The 21826-nt window shown below is 38.9% G+C and overlaps 1 protein-coding gene across 1 annotated transcript in view; it reads left to right on the top strand.

The window, feature by feature from the left end:
- Window positions 1-21826, top strand: part of CNTN4 (contactin 4) — a 522574-nt gene that overhangs the window by 321189 nt on the left and 179559 nt on the right. The window contains exon 5 of the mRNA XM_055079827.1: window positions 7816-8013. Within this exon, the coding sequence (XP_054935802.1) occupies window positions 7816-8013 (198 nt within the window). The remainder of the gene's footprint in view (window positions 1-7815; window positions 8014-21826) is intronic.

Here is a 21826-nt window from a genome sequence, read left to right as displayed (position 1 = left end):
TTAGTAGTGTATTGTTTAGCGTCCATGTGTTTGTATTTTTTACAGGTCTTTTCCTGTAATTGATATCTAGTCTCATAGTGTTGTGGTCGGAAAAGATCCTTGATACGATTTCAATTTTCTTAAATTTACCAAGGCTAGATTTGTGACCCAAGATATGATCTATCCTGGAGAATGTTCCATGAGCACTTGAGAAAAATGTGTATTCTGTTGTTTTTGGATGGACTGTCCTATAAATATCAATTAAGTCCATCTTGTGTAATTTATCATTTAAAGCTTGTGTTTCCTTATTTATTTTCATTTTGGATGATCTGTCCATTGTTGAAAATGGGGTGTTAAAGTCCCCTACTATGATTGTGTTACCGTCGATTTTCCCTTTTGTGGCTGTTAGCATTTACCTTATGTACTGAGGTGCTCCTATGTTGGGTGCATAAATATTTACAATTGTGATATCTTCTCCTTGGATTGATCCCTTCATCATTATGTAGTGGCCTTCTTTGTCACTTGTAATAGTCTTTATTTTAAAGTCTATTTTGTCTGATAAAAGAATTGCTACTCCAGCTTTCTTTTGATTTCCATTTACATGGAATATCTTTTTCCATCCCCTCACTTTCAGTCTGTATGTGTCCCTAGGTCTGAATTGGTCTCTTGTAGACAGCATGTATACAGGTCTTGTTTTTGTATTCATTCAGCCAGTCTATGTGTTTTAGTTGGAGCATTTAATCTCTTTACATTTAAGGTCATCATTGATAAGTATGTTCCTATTACCATTTTCTTAATTGTTTTGGGTTTGTTATTGTAGGTCTTTTCCTTCTCTTGTGTTTCCTGCCTAGAGAAGTTCCTTTAGCACTTGTTGTAAAGCTGGTTTGGTGGTGCTGAATTCTCTTAGTGTTTCCTTGTCTGTAAGGTTTTAATTTTTCCATCGAATCTGAATGAGATCCTTGCTGGGTGGAGTAATATTGGTTGTAGGTTCTTCCCTTTCATCACTTTAAATTTGTCCTGCCACACCCTGCTGGCTTGCAGAGTTTCTGCTGAGAAATCAGCTGTTAACCTTATGGAGTTTCCCTTGTATATTATTTGTTGCTTTTCCCTTGCTGCTTTTAATATTTTTTTCTTTGCATTTATTTATTTTTTGCGGTACGCGGGCCTCTCACTGTTGTGGCCTCTCCCGTTGCGGAGCACAGGCTCCGGACGCGCAGGCTCAGCGGCCATGGCTTACGGGCCTAGCCGCTCCGCGGCATGTGGGATCTTCCCGGACTGGGGCACATACCCGTGTCCCCTGTATCGGCAGGCAGACTCTCAACCACTGCGCTACCAGGGAAGCCCTAATTTTTGATAGTTTGGTTAATATGTGTCTTAACATGTTTCTCTTTGGATTTATGCTCTATGGGATTCTCTATGCTTCCTGGACTTGACTGACTCTTTCCTTTCCCATATTAGGTAAGTTTTCAGCTATAATCTCTTGAAATATTTTCTCAGTCCCTTTCTTTTTCTCTTCTTCTTCTGGGACCCCTATAATTCGAATATTGGTGTGTTTAATGTAGTCCCAGAAGTCCCTGAGACTGTCCTCAATTCTTTTCTTTCGTTTTTCTTTTTTCTGCTCTGTAGAAGTTATTTCCACTATTTTATCTTCCAGGTCACTTATCCGTTCTTCTGCCTCAGTTGGTCACTTATCCCTTCTTCTGCCTCAGTTATTCTACTACTGATTCCTTCTAAAGAATTTTTAATTTCACTTATTGTGTTGTTCATCATTTTTTGTTTGTTCTTTGGTTCTTCTAGGTCCTTGTTAAATGTTTCGTGTATTTTCTCCATTTTATTTCCAAGATTTTGGATCATCTTTACTATCATTACTCTGAATTCTTTTTCAGGTAGACTGCCTATTTCCTCTTCATTTGTTTGGTCTGGTGGGTTTTTACCTTTCTTCTTCATCTGCTGTATATTTCTCTGTCTTCTCATTTTGCTTAACTTACTGTGTTTGGGGTCTCCTTTTCGCAGGCTGCAGGTTCTTAGTTCCCATTGTTTCTGGCGTGTGCCCCCAGTGGGTACGGTTGGTTCCATGGATTGTGTATGTTTCCTGGTGGAGGGGACTGGTACCTGTGTTCTGGTGGATGAGGCTGGATCTTGTCTTTCTGGTGGGCAGGACCGCATCCGGTGGTGTGTTTTGGGGTGTCTGTGACCTTATTATGATTTTAGGCAGCCTCTCTGCTAATGGGTGGGGTTGTGTTCCTTTCTTGCTATTTGTTTGGCATGGGGTGTCCAGCACTGTAGCTTGCTGATTGTTGAGCGGAGCTTCATTTTAGCGTTGAGATGGAGATCTCTGGGAGAGTTTTCGCCATTTGATATTACATGGCTCTGGGAGGTCTCTGGTGGACCAATGTTCTGGACTCAGCTCTCCCACCTAAGAGGTGCAGGCCTGACACTCGGCCAGAGCACCAAGTCCCTGTCAGCCACACAGCTGCTAGTGTTGGAGGGTCTCCTGCAGAGGCGGGGCATGGCTATTGCTCAGTGCAGGGATAAGGACACTGGCAGCAGAAGTTCTGGGAAGTACTCCTGGGCATGAGCCCTCCCAGAGTCCACCATTAGCACCACCAAAGAGCCAGGTGTCAGAATGGGAGAAATTATTTGCAATTGAAGCAACTGACAAAGGATTAATCTCCAAAATTTACAAGCAGCTCATGCAGCTCAGTATCACAAAAACAAACAACCCAATCCAAAAATGGGCAGAACACCTAAATAGACATTTCTCGAAAGAAAATATACAGATTGCCGACAAACGCATGAAAGGATGCTCAACATCATTAATCATTAGAGAAATGCAAATCAAAACTACAATGAGATATCACCTCACACCAGTCAGAATGGCCATCATCAAAAAATGTACAAACAGTAAATGCTGAAGAGGGTGTGGAGAAAAGGGGACCCTCTTGAACTGTTGGTGGGAATGTAAATTGATACAGTCACTATGGAGAACAGTGTGGAGGTTCATTAAAAAACTAAAAATAGAAGTACCATATGACCCAGCAGTCCGACTACTGGACATATGCCCTGAGAAAACCATAATTCAAAAAGAGTCATGTACCACAGTGTTCATTGCAGCTCTGTTTACAATAGCCAGGACATGGAAGCAACCTAAGTGTCCGTCGACAGATGAATGGATAAAGAAGATGTGACACATATATACAATGGAATATTACTCAGCCATAAAAAGAAACGAAATTGAGTTATTTGTAGTGAGATGGATGGACCTAGAGACTGTCATACAGAGTGAAGTAAGTCAGAAAGAGAAAAACAAATACCGTATGCTAACACATGTATATGGAGTCGAAAAAAATGGTCACGAAGAACCTAGGGCCAGGATGGGAATAAAGACACAGACCTACTAGAGAATGGACTTGAGGACACAGGGAGGGGGAAAGGTAAGCTGGGATGGAGTGAGAGAGTGGCATGGACATATATACACTACCGAATGTAAAACTGAAAGCTAGTGGGAAGCAGCAGCATAGCCCAGGGAGATCAGCTTGGTGCTTTGTGGCTACCTAGAGGGGTGGGATAGGGAGGGTGGGAGTGAGGGAGATGCAAGAGGGAAGAGATATGGGGATGTATGTATATGTATAGCTGTTTCACTTAGTTATAAAGCAGAAACTAACACACCATTTTAAAGCAATTATAGTCCAAAAAAGATGTTAAAAAAAAATAAAAAGAGCTGGCTAGGCTCCAATGCTGAGTCGCCTCAGGCCAAACAGCCAACAGGGAGCTCTGCCCATTTTTAGTCAGATTTTTTTTTTTTTTTTTTTTTTTGCTGCTTAGTTGTAGTTCTTTATATTTTTTGGATATTAACCACCTTGTCAGATATATGATTTGTAAATGTTTTCTTCCCATTCAGTAGGTTGCCTTTTCAATGTATTGATGGTTTCATTCACTGTGCAGAAGTTTTTTAGTTTGATGCAAGTCCCACTTGCTTATTTTGCCTTTTGCTTTTGATGTCAGATTCAAAAAATCATCTCTAAGCCCCATGTCAAGGAGCTTATTGCCTATTATTTCTTCTGGGAGTTTTATGGTTTCAGGTCTTACATTCAAATCTTTAATCCCCTTTGAGTTACCTTTTGTGTATGGTTCAAGATAGTGTTCCAGTTTCATTCTTTTGCATGTGACTGTCCAGTTTTCTCAATGTCATTTACCAAATTATTGTTCTTTCCCTATGGTATATTCTTGGCTCCTTAGTCGTAAGTTTACTAACCATGTATTTATAGGTTTATATCTGGGCTGTCTATTCTCTTTCATTGATCTATGTGTCTGTTTTTATGCTAATACCATACTGTTTTAATTACTGCAGCCTTGTAGTATAGTTTGAAATTAGTGAGTGTGATGCCTTCAGCTTTGTTCCTCTTTCATACCTTTAAAAGGAACAGATAAGACTAGTTATGTGTTGCATAATTTTTAGTCTTACTACATATTTCCCTGCTTTGATGTCTGCATTATCATTATATTACTCATGCTCCTTTCTCATTGTTGTGGACAAATAAAAATACAGTATTCCAGGTAGTGCTCTTTACTGTGAAGAAAAATAAATTAATATCATTTTTAGAGACTTTCCCCCTTCAAGGGGCTCAGCGTTTAGCTCAACGTGATCTCACCAGTGCACCAGCCAAGATTCTTTGGCTAACCTTTGCACTTTGGGGCTCAACAGTATTTTACAAAAGTTGCATGTTGAATTGATGTTAGTTACCATCCTTAGCACAATCCATTTGAGGCTTGTCTTCAGAACTATGGTTTGTTCCTTTGTCTACAGCATTGGAAATGGTTACAGTGTTATATTGCTATTACAATTTCGGAAACTTATTGCAACTTTATTTCAACATTTTGTTGTTTTCTGTTGTTTATTGTAACTTAATGGCTTTCCCCAGAATTTAAGTAATACAGTTAATAATCTTTATATTATACTTACCATTTCTTGAATTGAAATCATTGCATTAGTTCAGGATATCCCAACCTAGGTTTTTTGACATCTTAATAAATTTTTAGAAAAACGGTGTGTGGGTGGAGGGGTTGGGAGGCAGTTCTGTATCAAATAAGTTTGCATGGCTTACATACTCTCTAAGAAATTTGAGGAACATTGGCATGTTAAAAACCTCTTGCAAGTCCTGAAAGGAAAAATTTTTAAATCAGTTAAACTTTACTTCATCCAGTGCTTCTTAAAGTCATTTGGTCATGTAACCTTTTTAAATTTGAGGTAGACGGGGGTGTAGAGAACTTCTTTTAACAGGGAATTAATATTCCAAGGACCACAGTTTAGAAAATCCTGCAGAATATGTTTACGGTTGTTTGCATCTCCTACTAAAGCACTAAGTAACAAAAGCAGTGAAACCAAAATAATTTAAACAGATCAACAGCATGTTAATTGACTTTTGTTTTTATATTTACTTTAAAAATGATTAAATTTTAATGATACAGATGTGCTTATGACTCAGAGGGCTTTCACGTAACTTGATCATCACCACATACCTGTATCACGTTTACTAATTATCCCCTTTTGATGGATTAAGAAATTGAAAGGGAGAGTGTTTAAATTTAAATGGCTTTCTTTATGGAATACAGGTTGAGTTTTGGTTTTCTCGTCATTTTTTTGTTTTTTACTCCAATTAGGAAAATAACAAAGCAGATGTCTTTTTTCCTGATATCCATGATCCATACAACTTTCTAGTTACTAAACTGTCCTACAAAATTAAGAAAGCCTTGTGGCACTATCCACTAGCAACAGTTTTGAAAACTATCTTCAGGAAAAAATATATATACACAGTTTATATATTTGATTATAACTCTCCTTGGAGAAGTGTGTGTTAATTAATATTTTGCTGGTAAATTACTTTCTAACTTCTACCTTGTGACTTTGGATATGTTAATTTATTCTTAAAACTCTCTTATAGTTAATTAGGGGATAAGCAGTGTTCTCTTCATTGTTCATATGAGAAAATTGAAAAGGTCAGAGATTACTTTGTTTCCCTGAAACTCAAATACCAAATTGAGAGAGGAGTACATTGCTCTTTGCTGTTTGTTAAATCTCCTGTTTTTATGGGAAAATTGCCATATCGCATTGTACTTCTTCAAGACCTATTAGAGGGGCCTTTCCTCCCCCAGATTTTAGTTTCTTGGGGAAGTAACTAGCTTTTTGGGAAGCACTTGTTCATTTACACTGAGTATCCTCTTGACATCAGCATGGGGTTATTTATAATTACATGCACATGTGTAAATAAAATGATTAGCTATTCTCATATAAACATAATTATATCTTTCTAAAATAATGCATACGGAAATGTTATAATCCAGTGATAAAGGGAAAGAAATCTGCATGACCCCTCCTTTGTATGTAAACAGTGGGTTATTAAGACAGAATATGTTTCCTGTTGCACATTCAGTTGTTGAGGCCAATTACAGCTGGGGACTCATTGAAGTACTAAACAACAAGTACCTTTTCCAATAGTTAGTATTCTCTATACAAAGCAGAGGTGACCTTTCTGCCATTTTCCAAGGACACTCCATACATTTAGAATTTAGGCCAGGATCATATTAAAGAGCAGCATACAAGAACACAGCCAACTAGTTCTGAAACCTGAGACTTCCTTTGCCTCTAGTTGCTTCCTCTTCCTGCCTAAAATAACTTTTGAAAATAAAACAGGTCATGTTGGCTAATCAGTGCCCGTGGGTACTATATCACTTCTCCAGCTTTGAACAAATCTGGGGATCACACTTTAAAGAGAGGAATCATAGAATGCCTGGAGCTAAAGAAGTTTGGTTTCCTCAGAGCACGGTAGTTCACTGCAGCAGATCATTTAAACTCGCTGTCATTTAGGTTTCTTTTCTGAAATTGAAAGCATGAGCTAACGTGTTCGTTCACAAAACATTCACCTAGTTCTTAAGAAAAATTAGATCTTTCAGAGGAGTATTTTCAGGTATGACTGCCTATTACACTCATCCCACTGGCGTTCTGGGATGAATAAGTGTTTGTGAGAAGTTTGCTCTTTGATGGCTACTTTATAGTCACTCCCTTACGTATGTAATAATTTTTTCAGCTAATTTTTTTAAAATACAGATTTGCATTTATGGGAGCAGGCAGCCAGTCATTGTATGTTTAGTGAGTATTTGCTGCAATATTAAATCCCCATCTCACTAAAATAGCGGGAAAGGAGTTCAACCTCACAAGTGGGAAAGGAGTAAGAATTTGCATCAAGAGTAAGAGGCATTGGGAAAAGACTGGATTGAGACTCAGAATTGTCTCTAACTAGGGCTGAGTTTAGATTCGTTACTTTGTTCCTCTGTGCCAGAGTTTCTCAGTTAATGGAAAACTATAAAATATATTGGAAACCCGCAAAGTACTATGCAAGTATATGGCACCGTGATGTACTATTATGATTACTATCTATCAAATGAAAGAAGTGATCTAAATAGTTTCCAGGGTATATCAAGATTGTAGACTCTCTGGGTCTGTAATTTGAGCATTAGCTCTGTAAGTAATTACATGGTGCTTGGCACATGCTTAGAAAACTATAAATGCTTACTTACTCCCTTGATTTAAAGAGATTGGACTTCTCTTAATCGGCTATCAGTGTACCTTCTAGTCATATAGGAATAAAATCTTCCTGACTGATGGTAGGAAGACTATAAATGCTTTAAGGGACTGTAATTACTTCCTACTGACATTTAGCCCACTGAAAAAGGACCATTGGGCAGGGATATGAATTTTTAACTTGACCACTTCTTTCATGAGTACAGTAGAGTTCTTACAAAAGACATATTTGTAATGATGATTCCTTTTGCTTTCAGAGCTGAGCTATGCCTGGATTTTCAATGAATACCCTTCCTATCAGGATAATCGCCGCTTCGTTTCTCAAGAGACTGGGAATCTGTATATTGCCAAAGTAGAAAAATCAGATGTTGGAAATTATACCTGTGTGGTTACAAATACAGTAACAAACCAAAAGGTCCTGGGGCCACCCACACCGCTAATATTGAGAAATGATGGTGAGTTTTCTAAGGGATTTTCGTGATTCTGCTTTTTGTGATCATAGGTTGAGTTCAGGAGGTTGTTATGTTATTGGCATGCAAAGCTTGACTGTGTCAATTAAATTTAAGAAAAGTTTAATGCTTTTTACATTCAGTACCTATGTTTCCTACACTAATGTAAGAAATAAACCCATGAATCCATTTTGGAAGACTAATTAGAAATCTAATTGCTAATCTCAACAGGAATGGAATGTGGATTTAGGTGACTATAAATAACAAAGGAATCTATTTCTTGTTTCTTTCCACTTAAATTGTGTACACAGGCAAAATGAAGTAGAAGGTTGAACAATTAGCTCATTAGTCAATTCTATGTAATTTAATATTCAGTGTCCAAAGAGAAGTTCTAAATTATCCAAATAACTTCTGGATTTATGATACTGAAGACATAGTTCCAACCACAGTGAAACACAAGAATGTCAAGTCTTATTTGAGAAAAAAGTTTTAATTTCCCACGCTTTGGTAAGAATATTTCAAGAAAATATATGAATTTCACTTTACTTACTTAGATGGATGACATAACAGTATATGGTAATTCATCATGTGTGTTTTGAAGACAATCTTGCAGATTTGTATGCCAAATTCTAATAGCACCATGCCTTTTCCCCACCATGAGTCCTTGTACGTTCACAATGAGTCTTTATATGTATTCTGTTCCCTCTTCTTGAAATGATTTTCCTTCTCTTGGTCTCTTGACTAACTTATACTGGTTCTTCCAGTTTCTTCAAATATATTACTTTCTCCAGGAGGTCATGTCTGTGTGACCCCTCCCCCCCAACTATGCTGTATCGGGTGCCTTCTCAAACCACCTCTGCAGAGAAACTCTGAGCATCCTTACAGCATAGACCAAGCTTGAATTTTTGAGCAAATAATGTAGATTTCAATCATTCATTTACTTATTCATGCATTTAACATATGTTTATTTAGCACTTGCTATGTGGCAGTCACTGCTCTGGACATCAGTGAACTAAAACCATAAGACCCCTTCTCATGGCATTTACATTGTTCAAAGGATACAGGTACAAACAAACAAACATAAACAAAACCCAAAATGCAGTATTTTAGATAGTACTAAATAAATGAGTATGATGAAACAGAGGTTCTGTGGGGCGGAATGTCTACTTTAGACAGGGTTGTCATGCAAAACCTTTTTGAAGGGATGACATGAGCTGACACCTGAATGATAAGAAGTCTGTCCTGTGAAGATCAGAGGGAGGAGCTTTCCAGACTGAGTTAACATCACATGCAAAGGCCCTGCGGCCTAAAAATAAATCACTTGGCATGTTCAGAGAGCAAAGAGAATGCGAGCCTTATGGAGCATAGTGACCAGGGTAGACGGTGGTTTGAGTTGAGGTTGGAGACTGTATTTTATTTCAAGTGAAATGAAAAGCCATTCGAGGGTTTTATGTAAGAGAGTTATGTATTTTTTTTTTAAAAGATTGCTTAGCTACTGTGTGGAAAATGGACTTTTAAAAAATTGAAGGTCAAAACTGGAAGTCCTGTTAAAGATGGTTGCCGTAATTCACTCAGTAAACGATGGCAGCTTGAACTAGCGGGTGACAGTGGAAAGGAGAGAAGGGGATGGATTCAGGATATAGTTTGCAGTTTGCTGCCAGGACTTGCTGATGCATTGGATGTGGGAGGTGGTGAAAGAGAAAATCGAGGATGACACATAGGTTTCTGGCACAGCAGCTGGGTGGATGGGAATGCCATTTACTGAAATGGTTTTACTGAACAGGTCTACAAGGGAGAAATTCAGAATATTATTTTAGTCATTATTTATGAAGCCAAAAGCACGACTTCTCCCTTGGCAACAGAAAGAATTGTTTGTTTTGTGCTTCTTGGTCCATCTCTCTATCATAATATTCATCTGGTATATTCATATTTACTTGTCAGCCTGCCCTCCCCCACCCTGCTGGCACTGACATGTGATCAAGCACAGACCACAGTTTTCATCCAGTTTGGTGCGAGGGTGCAGCACAGTGCTTGGCACATGGCAAATGTTAAATGACTATGTTGCATTAGGCTGAGTTACATGAAATAAACCTGAACAATCTCATCAGTTTAACGAGAAAGGTAGGCAAAGGATCGATTCTGTTAAAAGCTATCAGTGCCGTCTCTGTAGATCTAAGGATAAAAAATCTGTTTTGAGGTATGTGTTCCAGGGGCATTCTGTACTGAATTATTTAAAAATACAGCCCCTCTGGCCTCTGTCCGTAATACGGTTATGCCAAAACGTCTGTTCAGTGGTGTTCTCCATTTTGGTATATCAAGGAGAAAATGTAGTCAAATATTGACTATGATGCACTGAGACACAGCCCAGGAGAAACATCACCCAGAGTTGCTGCTTCAGAGAGAAGGAACAAAAATTCAGGAACACGGGAAGTCCACAGTCTTCATAGGTGACACAAGTTGGCCACAACTCTGCCTTCTGCTTGGCTTTTAGATTTATCTCGACTTGCCTAGTATATCTTCATAGAGATGACAAATGTGTTTTATTAGAATATTTTATCACAAAATTAGCAGACTAAGGATCTCATTCTTCAGCAATTAATGCCCATTCATTTTGAATTTCCATGAGAGCTGCATGGTGAAAATTCATAATATGTCTTTTCCATTTAGGCTGGAATACATAAAATGGCTGCTCGAACTGTATTCCTAAGCACAAAATAGATTATTTAATTAGCTGCTGTCTGGAGGTAAGAGAAAAGGGGAAATATAAATCAAGAAGAGATTGCAAAATAAAAATGACATTCTTGTTAAAGTGTACACTGTGAGAGTAAAATCAATGAAATTATCATTCTGCACAGTCTGGTATTTAGTGACTGTATATTAGACTGCTAAGTGCAAGGTGAGTATAGAATTTGTACAAGCATCTCGATAATTGAAGCTCACTCAAAATTTCATAGCCTCCTTCCACCTCCAAAATGTGGATAAGCAAGGCAATGGAGCTTTTTGTCTGCACTGAACTAATTGGCATGGCTGATCATTTCCCTTGCTAAGTGCAGATGTAGCTTAAAGAGCTAGGTATCCTCAATATTCAGGTTATTTCTTTAGAGTTTCAACTAAGCAGTCTGGACTGTGACTGTTTCCAGCCTCAAAGGTTACAGTGAGTCAGAAGTGAACATTAGTCCATGTTCCTGTCAGGAACCAAGGGCGATGTGCTGCATGTTGATCCATCACGCTGACCCACTCTAGCTCTCTCCCCCAACACACTGTGGTTCTGTGAGACCTTCATACTTGTTGTTCCCTTGTCCCCAGCTCTTCACATGGCTCACCCCTGCCTACATCTCAGATCATGACTGAAATGTAGGGAAGGGTGTTGAGGAGGTAAGCCAGATTCCCTGGGTGGAATCCAGCTCCACCACTTATTAGCGACGTGACCTTGGACATCAGTTTAACCTCACCTCACGGTGTTCTCATCAGTCAAATGAGGATAGCAGTACCTACCTCAGAGGCTTACTCCGTGTGTGAAATTATAGGTAAACTGCTTTGAACAGTGACAACACAGCAGTACTGTTTTGTACATCAGTAACTTCCCTACCTAAGATATGCTCCACAAATTATATTTTTAAAAAACAGATTACAGAGTGAGTGGATAGTGTTATCCTTGTTTTGTAAAATGTATGTGGAGAATGACAGAGAAAGCTGGAATCCTACTCTCCAAAATGCTAATAACAGTGTTAAACTTTAAAGCAGTTAACTTTCAGTGGTAAAATGTTCCATTCTTAATTTATTTTCTTTCTGCTTTTCTGTGTTTTCTCATTTTTCTTTAATGATTAGAGATTTTTTTTTGTTTTAGAAAAATGTTTGGTGGAAGGGATATTCACATTTTATTGGATCTAGAAGGCCCTTAGAGATCACCCAGTTTTACACCTTTATTCTTCGAGAAAGGAGGGAACTAAGGACCAGAGAAGGAAGTCAGGACAGCAGTGGGATCAAGTTCTTAGTCTCCAGTTACCATGCTATTTAACTGAGGTTCAGAAAAAATCTTTTGGCCTCTGGATTTACTTATTTACATTGTGATTTTGCAAATTTTATTTTGGGAATTCTCCTAAAAACTGTATGTTATTTGTAGTGTTCATCACGAGGAAGTACTATAAAAGTGAGAGCTGGACAAATGTGAGAGAATTTTACATTAGAGTTAATATTTATTTATCTAGGTTTTTTTCCACACTGCACGGCATGCGGGATCTTAGTTCCCCAACCAGGGATCGAACCCACGCCCACTGCAGTGGAAGTGCGGAGTCTTTTTTTTTTTTAATTTGTTCATTTATTTATTTATTTTTATTTTTGGCTGTGTTGGTTCTTCGCTTCTGTGCGAGGGCTTTCTCCAGTTGCGGCAAGCGGGGGCCACTCTTCATCGCAGCGTGCGGGCCTCTCACTGTCGCGGCCTCTCTTGTTGCGGAGCACAGGCTCCGGACGCGTAGGCTCAGTAGTTGTGGCTCACGGGCCCAGTTGCCCCGCGGCACGTGGGATCTTCCCAGACCAGGGCTCGAACCCGTGGCCCCTGCATTGGCAGGCAGATTCTCAACCACTGCGCCACCAGGGAAGCCCGGAAGTGCGGAGTCTTAGCCACTGGACCACTAGCGAAGTCCCTTATCTAGGTATTTTCAAATCTGTTTTGAAATGATAATAAAACTCATTATGTGGGAAAGTGCACCAGTTGCACTGGTACCGTGAAAGAAAAAGATTTAATTGAGAAAAATATATCATAATTACTTTTACCACAGATACTAAAGTAGTCCAAGGATCAATATTAACCCAGTTGCTGGTTATTGATGATGAGCTTGCTCCATTGTGTGCTTTCTTCACAGATTTCAAAGAATTGTACCTATATTTCCATAAACAAAGGTAATGGACCACCCATGGAGCATAACCTGAGAGAAATCATAGATTTAGATGATAATCATAATGGCTACTTTTTCTGTCTTTAGTTATTACCCCTGATTTGCTCTAAAATGGCTAAAGATGAAAAAAATTAGCAAAAATTAGGACAGTCTTGGGAAAATGAGATCAGGTCTGTGAGGTTGTTTATGTACTTTACATAAACAGGTACGTAACTGAGCATGAAAAATTACTGTATGGCCTTTGCCTTTTTTCTGTGTTTTCCTTGAGACTGGCTGGGGATTGGTTGGGCAGTTCCTTATTTTGCTTGTTAGAACCAAGACAAATGTTGAGCATTTTACAGCCAGTGTGTGTCAGATGGTTCTTTGTTTTGCACATTGGTTGTTAAATATTTTTGAATATTACCGCTAATTAGAATTCTCAATAGAAGAGCTACTAGGGAACAGGAAACAAAAGATTTATCCTATCTTAGAATTTCACATTCTCTCTGTCTCTGTCTCTCTTTCCTTCCTCCATCCCCACATTTTTATACATTGATAAGCATATATATGTAGGATGTGTGTGTATAAATATACATGTATTTATATACACTGTATATATTGTCTTTGGAAGTTAAAATGTAAAACACTTTTCTGAATGTTTATTATACTTCATTGTAAATTTAAATTATTAAAAATTTGTATTCTCAATGTAACAAAATAACTGGCCATATTTTTCTAAGTCCTGACCCATTTCCCCAAGCCTGATTTTATTTAGCCATGAAAACATTGAACAAGGTCAGCATTGAAGCATTTAATCTTCTCAACATAAATCAAATTTTAACCTGCTGGACAAGAGACCACCTGATAACCCTAGCAGCCTAGAGTTTCAGAGCAGTCTAAGGTGGGACAGAAACAGACGTGCTGAACATAGGATTGAGCGTGTCCATCATCGGTGCCAACCAGCTTTGTCTTGTTTGCTGTGGTGTCACCTAGGTTGCAGTAAAAGAAGGGTAGCACTAAAAGTCAAAAAGAAAAAAAAAGTCATAGGATTCTGAGGTGTAGTCCCAGATCTGCCACTAACTCATGTGAGACAAATACTGCCATTTCCTTGGTCCTCAGTTTTCTTAGCTATAAAGATGAGTGATTTATAATAAGTTTTATCTAAGGGTCCTTCTAGTTGTTTTCTGAGATGCCAGTCACAACTCTCTACCTTACTTTACTCCAGTCTCAGCATTTGCACAGGCCACATAATATCAAACACAACTCACCACACAGATGCTGTTCATTGGATCAGATTTCTTCTTAGTGTTAACAACCAATCCTAGTTGAATGCAAAACTAGGTGCATTCACTCTTTCAGGCTATCACGGGTCATTTTGTGAACCTTCACCTCTGTGGCCATTGGGTTTTCTATTGGCTCAGAAGACTACATTCCCTTCAATGTTCCAAATTTAAGACCAAAGACTAAAAAATTCGAAAAGAGAAAACTAGAATATTCTAGAATATTCTGGATTATCAATGGAGTGTAATGTATTCTTCATTAAGATACTACCATCTGTTCATAGTAAACTTTCCTAATATTGCCCCAAATTGGGTTAGATCCTCAAGTGAGCACTAACAACCACAATGGGTCTTCTTGAATAGATCAGCTTCAATTGTAGGCCATTTAATTAATCTAGCCGTCAGATTAAAAACCTAGTCATTAAGAGGATCTCTTTTTGATTGTAAACTTGATCTACAACCTTTTTTTGATGATTTAGCCTTTAGACTGGCAAGGATGACACTTCTGCCTGGCAACAGGCAGAGATGTGCCCTTGACTTGCACGTAATTTCATATTACCTAAGATCTAGAGTTTGTCCCCAAACACGTTGCTTTAATTTACTCTCACTTCTGATTGCAGCTTTTGTGTGGCTTTGTCACAGCAATCATGTCTTTCATTTAATTCTCTGGCAACAGCACATTTAAGGATCTGTGGGCATAAAACTTGTTTTATGAGAAGAACATCTGAATGACTAAAGGATGTGAGATATTTTGCTAAACTGCCTTTGCTAATCTCATTTAATAGTGTCTCAATGATCTGGATATTTTGAAACCTTGACAAGCCTAGGAACTTGTCAGTCAGCTTTAGACCTCTAGCATAGTCAGATTCATTTCAGGTCCGTGGGAGCCAAAAGGTCTTAGATGGTCATTTCACTCTTCAGTTAGGAAGCATCTGTTAGGTACCTGTTGTGTATAGTACACTGTAAAATAAAAAGATGTGATCAGCGCCCCTGGGAGCCTGCAGTTTGAGAGAACTGCAAATTAATTAAAGGTCTAAAGTTTCATCGTTATTGGAATTATTGAATTGAGTTCCAGGAAACACATTTACAGATGGAGGGATTTGAAATGAAAGAGGACAGGAGAGGTGTCCAGCCTAGAATACAGATGACTTGGGCATTCATTTGATCATGCATTTAAGCAAGAAATGTTCATTGAGTGCTTGTTGTATACTTGTCACTAGGGATACAGAAGTCTTCTATGTCCTCATAGATAATAGTCTAGCTTACGAGCCTAATTACAACCTGAGGCAGGAGTGGAGCCAGACTGGGGATGATGGAGAATTAAAGCAGGATTATTTAAGCTTTGATTGTGGTAAGAGCTACCAAGGAGCAGTGAAGGTACAGTGAGATTATGCAAACAATCAAGGTTTGTGTGTAAGGAAGCCTGGCCTGGTCTTGGGAATCAGCTCAAGCTTCTGTAAAGAGTTGGCCAGTCTAACAGGAAGGATAAGAATTCCAGGCAGTGGATACAGTATTTGTTTAAACCAGGAGCTGGCAAATTTCCTCCTGTAGGCCAGTCTTGCCCGTGGCCTGCTTTTATAAATAAAGTTTAGCATTCTTTTACATAAAAATGTTGAGTATTCTTAGCTAACTCCTAGATTCTCTGTAATTTTTATTGCTATTGTAAATGATATCTTATTTTTAATTACATTCTGTATTTTACTTGTAAGTGATTCAGCATTTGGCAAGCTTGCTGATATCTTGTTAGTTCTATAGTTTGTTGATGCTGTTGACTCTCTCAAACTTTGCTATCTTCCCCATTTCTTCTAAGCCAGGACTTAGCCAAACCTTAGTTCATGGGCCACATATAACCCACCACTGTTTTTGTAAATAAAATTTTATTGGAAAGTAGCCATGCTTATTTGTTTACATATTGTCTCTGGATGCTTTTCAGCTACAATGGCAGAGTTGAATCAGAGACTGCATGACTCACAAAACCTAAATAAAATCCTTGCTATCTGTGTCTATGCAAAAAATAACTTTGCCAATCTCTGACAACAGGGTAATATATTTAAATATTTTAACACTGTCCATCAAGACTTGTTCTTTGTGGCTCCAAAGACTTGAACTAGGACCACCATGTACAAATTAGGGGGAGAGGGACTTCCCTGGTAGTCCAGTGGTAAAGAATCCAGCTTCCAATGCAGGTGATGCGGGTTCAATCCCTGGTCAGGGAACTAAGATCTCACATGCCACAGGACAACTAAGCCCATGCCACAACTACTGAGCTCATGCACCACAACTAGAGAGCCTGCGTGCCACAAACTACAGAGCCCACGTGCTTTGGAAGCCGCACGCCATAGCTACAGAGCCCCCACGCCCTGGAGCCTGTGCGCCACAACTAGAGAAAAGAATACCCGCACGCCACAACTAGAGAGGAGCCCGCGTGCAGCAACGAAAGATCCCACATGCCTCAACAAAGATCCCGCGTACTGCAACTAAGACCCGATGCAGCCAAAAATAAATACATACATACATACATACATAAGAAAGACATAAAAAGTTGGAGAGAGAGTTGTTTAGCTCACAATATGAAGAAATTTTTAGTAGGATCAATATAAAAGTACTTCGTCAAAAAAAGACAAAAGTCGGCTTTCTTTCACCTAAAAGATGGTGGCTTTATAATTAATTGCCCAAACTGGAAACTATTAGCAAATTACTTCAGGACTTGTAAACCAGGACTGTCCCAGGCAAGCACGGATAAATAGTTACTCTACCTTCATAGGAGACACCTTTCTGGAATAGCTCAGGTTATCTCTGCACTTTAACTATTGAGAAGGAAGGAAAGAGATGTAGGTTTGATTGAGGTCAAATAATGGGGTTTGTTTTCACCTCCCACAGGCTTTTGAGGTCACATTAAAACCCCAAGTGTAAGTGAGATACAACCCGCAGGTGTCTTATTCCTCTTTTCCAGCACTGGGAAAGTTCTTGTTTGCACAATTATTGCCTCGAATGGGAATTCACTGATTAGGGGCTGGGTAGTGGTGGAGATTCCATGGACAGTCCCCTAGATCCTACAATGTCTCCTTCAACCCAGGGCAAAACAAGCCTTTCTTAAAAGAGTAAAATGGTGAACTCATCCAAAGAAATGTGTATGACTAATCAGATATTTCCAAATATTTTTAGATAAATGGAATATATATCATATGATTCATTCCTCAAGAAAGGCCATGTGGGAACTTTCCATAGGACAATTTTTGCAGTTTTTCTTCAGTAGAAAATCTCACTCTTTAGAAGTTGGTAAAAGTCCCTTCTGTGGTTTGATTTACAACTGCAGATTCCAGCTAAGGCAGGTGTTGGCAAAATCTTACGGCGCAAAATTCTGCAAACTGGCATCCTTCTGCCAAGACAGCTGTCTGCAAATTGTAGTTAAACAAGAGTGGTGTGTGGCTGATTTCTCTTTTGTATTCTATAATTTGGCAGTTATTCTGTCACATTCTAGTTCTTACAGACATCAGCATCAGCCTTAATAATTTTTCAGGCTTTGAAAGGGAGATAATCGTTGCCACAAGGTCGCCTGCAGGATCCAGGTTCTTGATTGGCGCTGTGACTGGTGCGACTCCGCGTTACTAGTCATCTCCCAATGACTAGCCCATGATGTATGTGACTCTTCGGTGCAACTTCTTGCTTTGGCTCAACACCTCATGGTTGCTACAGAAGTTCTTAAAGTACATCCCCTAGACCAGAAGCATCAGCTTCACCTGGGAATTTGTGAGAAATGCACATTCTCAGGCTCCATCTCAACTTCCTAATTCAGAAACTCAAGCCCTCCAGGTGATTTAAAGTTTAGGAACACTGGTTTTGGAAAAAAACACCTAGAAATTTGTAGCATGTCTTCTTTAGGAAATAAACTCAGTTATTCCATAAACAATTAATTGTTCCCTGCATATGCCACATCACTATGCAAGGCACTGGAAAAGAGTAACTACAAATGTCATGAAGATAATGATCAGGTCTGTGGTATGCACATCGTAACCCCATTGCTATAGTTGGTGTTAAATCAATATTTATTGAATTCATTGGAATGTAAATACACCTAAGCCCATGACTCCTGAAGACTTTGATGTATGAAATTTTAAGTGATATAACTTTCACTATTGTTGTAAGCAGCCGGTGCTCTCACTCCAATGAATAGAAAACATTGACAGTGCATTTTAATGAATTAAGACTTTTTTCACCTTATGTTTACAATTATAGATATAGGTATCTCTATTTAGAATTGAAAGCAAGAGTTTTCTCTATAGTTAATGTATATATTTCAGTCAGGAGAAAGGAAATATTGCTGAGATTATAAATCCTGGTTAATCCTGACAGTACTGTATGCACTTTTACTTCAGCTGTACCTTGGTTGTGTAGATATACCTAGGCCTTTATATCTTCCCAACTTCCTAAATAGTTTGAAGATGGAAAAAGGATTCTGGAGCAGTTCCATCAATGGCCTCACCCTTTTTGCCTAATTATTATGTAAATCACTAGAGCAGCTATAGACCAGTTAAGTTCAAAAGTGTACAGGTGGTCAGAGGAATGACTTGAAAAATACTTCTCTTTTAAGGGGCCTTTTGTTTCTTCAAAAATAAAAGGCAACAGCTTTTTAAATTTAATGTAGAAAAAGGCAGAAATAGTTGACATGAAAGAAATAGTCAGATAAAAATGTAGCCTTTGCCAGATGTAATCAAATTAAACGGAACGCTTCACAGGTGTTCCAAAAAATGTTCATAATGTAGTTGAAGAAAATGGCTTCCTTCATTTTTTTATTACTTAAATACTAGGACAGTCTTTACATATAATAAAAATTCTTTAAAGAGCAGTGAAACGCATGCCATTCCATCTCTGATTCCTACCTTTATGTCCTATAACTACTGCCATAAGCACTGTTCAATCTTCATCATTACTGATAACTCTGTTACTCGGTTCCTATAGCCATAAATATAGATCACTGTGTGTCCACCCAGAAATCACTCCATGTGACCACATAAACAACCCACACAGCTCATTTTAGAGAAACATGATCTGAAGTGAGTCAACTTGGACAAGAGCCATGATAATACTTAAAAACAACTTCCATGCCCAGGAAGACTTCCATGTTTGACTTAATGGCTATTATGTGTCCCAGTATAAAGAGCCACATTTCTACATCTTTTCCTCCCTTTCACAAATTCCTACGTATCACAGTTTTTTCCATATGCCTGGTACTGAGCTAAGATTTGTGAGGAATGGAAAAAAATCAGAAGTACTTCCATTCCTCAAAGAAGTGATAGTACAATAAAAGAGATGACAAATGTATAAATAGCTATAAAGATGATAGAAAACAGCAATGTTATTCGAGAGCGCCCAGAAGTTTATTTGTAAAACGTTTCATGGCAGTTTTTTACTGAGCACCTATTTAAGTGCAGGGACAAAGATAAAAGCAAGCATGAAAAAGACGGACATATTACTTGACATCATGGGGTTTACAATCTGGATGGAAGACTGAACTAAACATGAGAAGTATACATTGTGATGAAAGCAGAAGTCACAAATAAACAAAATATTTCAGAAATTTGAAATCTTTGAAAGAGATGTTCTTTAAAAAATTGTTCAGGGGGCTTCCCTGGTGGCGCAGTGGTTGCGCCCTGCTGATGCAGGGGAACCGGGTTTGCGCCCCAGTCTGGGAGGATCCCACATGCCGCGGAGCGGCTGGGCCCGTGAACCATGGCCGCTGGGCCTGCGCGTCTGGAGCCTGTGCCCCGCAACGGGAGAGGCCGCAGCAGAGGGAGGCCCGCATACCACAAAAAAAAAAAAAAAAAAAAAAAAAAAATTGTTCAGTGAGGAGCCAACTGTTGGGCAAGACAAGATGGCAGTTAAGAAGAACATGGCAATGACCCAGCGATCCCACTCCTAAGCATATACCCAGAGAAAACCATAATTCAAAAGGACACATGCACCCCTATGTTCATTGCAGCTCTATTTACAATAGCCAGGTCATGGAAGCAACATAAATGCCCATCGACAGACTAAAGGATAAAGAAGATGTGGTACATATATACAATGGAATATTACTCAGCCATGAAAAGGAACAAAATTGGGTCATTGGTAGAGACGTGGATGGACCTAGAGACTGTTATACAGAGTGAAGTAAGTCAGAAAGAGAAAAACAAATATCGTATATTAACACGTATATGTGGAATCTAGAAAAATGCTACCGGGGAACCAGTTTGCAGGGCAGAAATAGAGACACAGATGTAGAGAACAAATGTATAGACACCAAGGGGGGAAAGCGGCAGGGGTGGTGGTGCTGGTGGGATGAACTGGGAGATTGGGATTGACATGTATACACTAATATGTATAAAAATGGATAACTAATAAACTAGAACCTGCTGTATAAAAAATAAATTAATTAAATTAAACTTTTTAAAAAAGAAGGGTTTAGATAGAGGGCCTGGTCCAGAAAGAGAGCTATTACCAGAGGTAACTACAAAGAGTATGGCCTAGGTGTGGTAGACTGGGGCGAGCTCAGTGGACCTGTTTATTCAAATTCTTCACTCTATCCTACTGTCTCTGCATGGCATAACAAACTTTGTTTACCAAACATTTGCTTTTCCCATATTTCTGTGAGTTGTCTTCCTTCCCTTTGAAGACCCATATCCCTACCCCCTCCTCCTTAGCTCAGGATGGCCTATAAGCTTCAACTGCCTGCCTGTCTTTGACCCTCTCATGCCTGTGTGAGGCTCCCGTATGTACAAAATTAAATTTGTTTTTTCTCCTGTTAACGTCTTAATTAATAAATAAGCCAAAAGAATTTTAGAAAGGTAGAGAAAAAGTTTTTCCTCCCTTACATTCCCAGTTGTATTCCTGGCATCTAGGGCACTAAAAAAAAAAAGAAAGAAAGAAGCCAAATGCAAAAGACCACACATTGTATGATTTCATTTATATGTAATGTCCAGAAAAGGCAAATCTGTAGACAGAGAAAGCAGGTTAGTGGTTGCCGGGGGCTGGGATTGGTTCTGGAATTAACTGTCAACAGGCATGAGGGGTCTTTGGGGGTGATGAAAATGTTCTAAAAGTGGGTTATGCTGATGGTTGAACGACTCAGTCAATTTACAAAATCATTACATGTTTTTTACAGTAAGTCATGGGAAACAGTGAGAACTGAAACAAAAGAGATTTGATACTTTCTGGTCATTTAAAGACTGCTGTGGGCTACAGAGTGTAGGGCGTACTAAGGAAAGGGGTACGGGAGGCTGGAGGAGGGGATCTTGAGTTGGGGCCGTAATAGGTGGGATTTTAGGATGAGGAGATAATAGCTGAGGGGACCTGGGACACTGAGCAGTGCTATTTCAGTTGCTCAGGACAAGGATGTGTGAGACATTTTTGATCCTTGATGTATCTTTCATAGTTGGATTACAGAAACCAGGTTTATATGTAATGTTGATAGAACGAGGGGGTAGGGGGAAAACCTGATCATGGCTGAGACAGTCTTGACCCTCCATATTTTAACCTTACCATTTCATCTCCCTTCCACTCACGATACACTGCAATGTAGTTTTTTTTTTATTGGAGTATACTTATACTTTATTGGAGTATAATTGCTTTACAGTGGTGTGTTAGTTGCTGCTGTATAAGAAAGTGAATCAGCTATAACATATA

The sequence above is a fragment of the Physeter macrocephalus genome, chromosome 18 (genome assembly GCF_002837175.3).
Source record: "Physeter macrocephalus isolate SW-GA chromosome 18, ASM283717v5, whole genome shotgun sequence".
Classification (NCBI taxonomy): domain Eukaryota; kingdom Metazoa; phylum Chordata; class Mammalia; order Artiodactyla; family Physeteridae; genus Physeter; species Physeter macrocephalus.
Note: the sequence above shows the minus strand (reverse complement) of the source record. Positions and strands in the feature narration are given on the sequence as shown.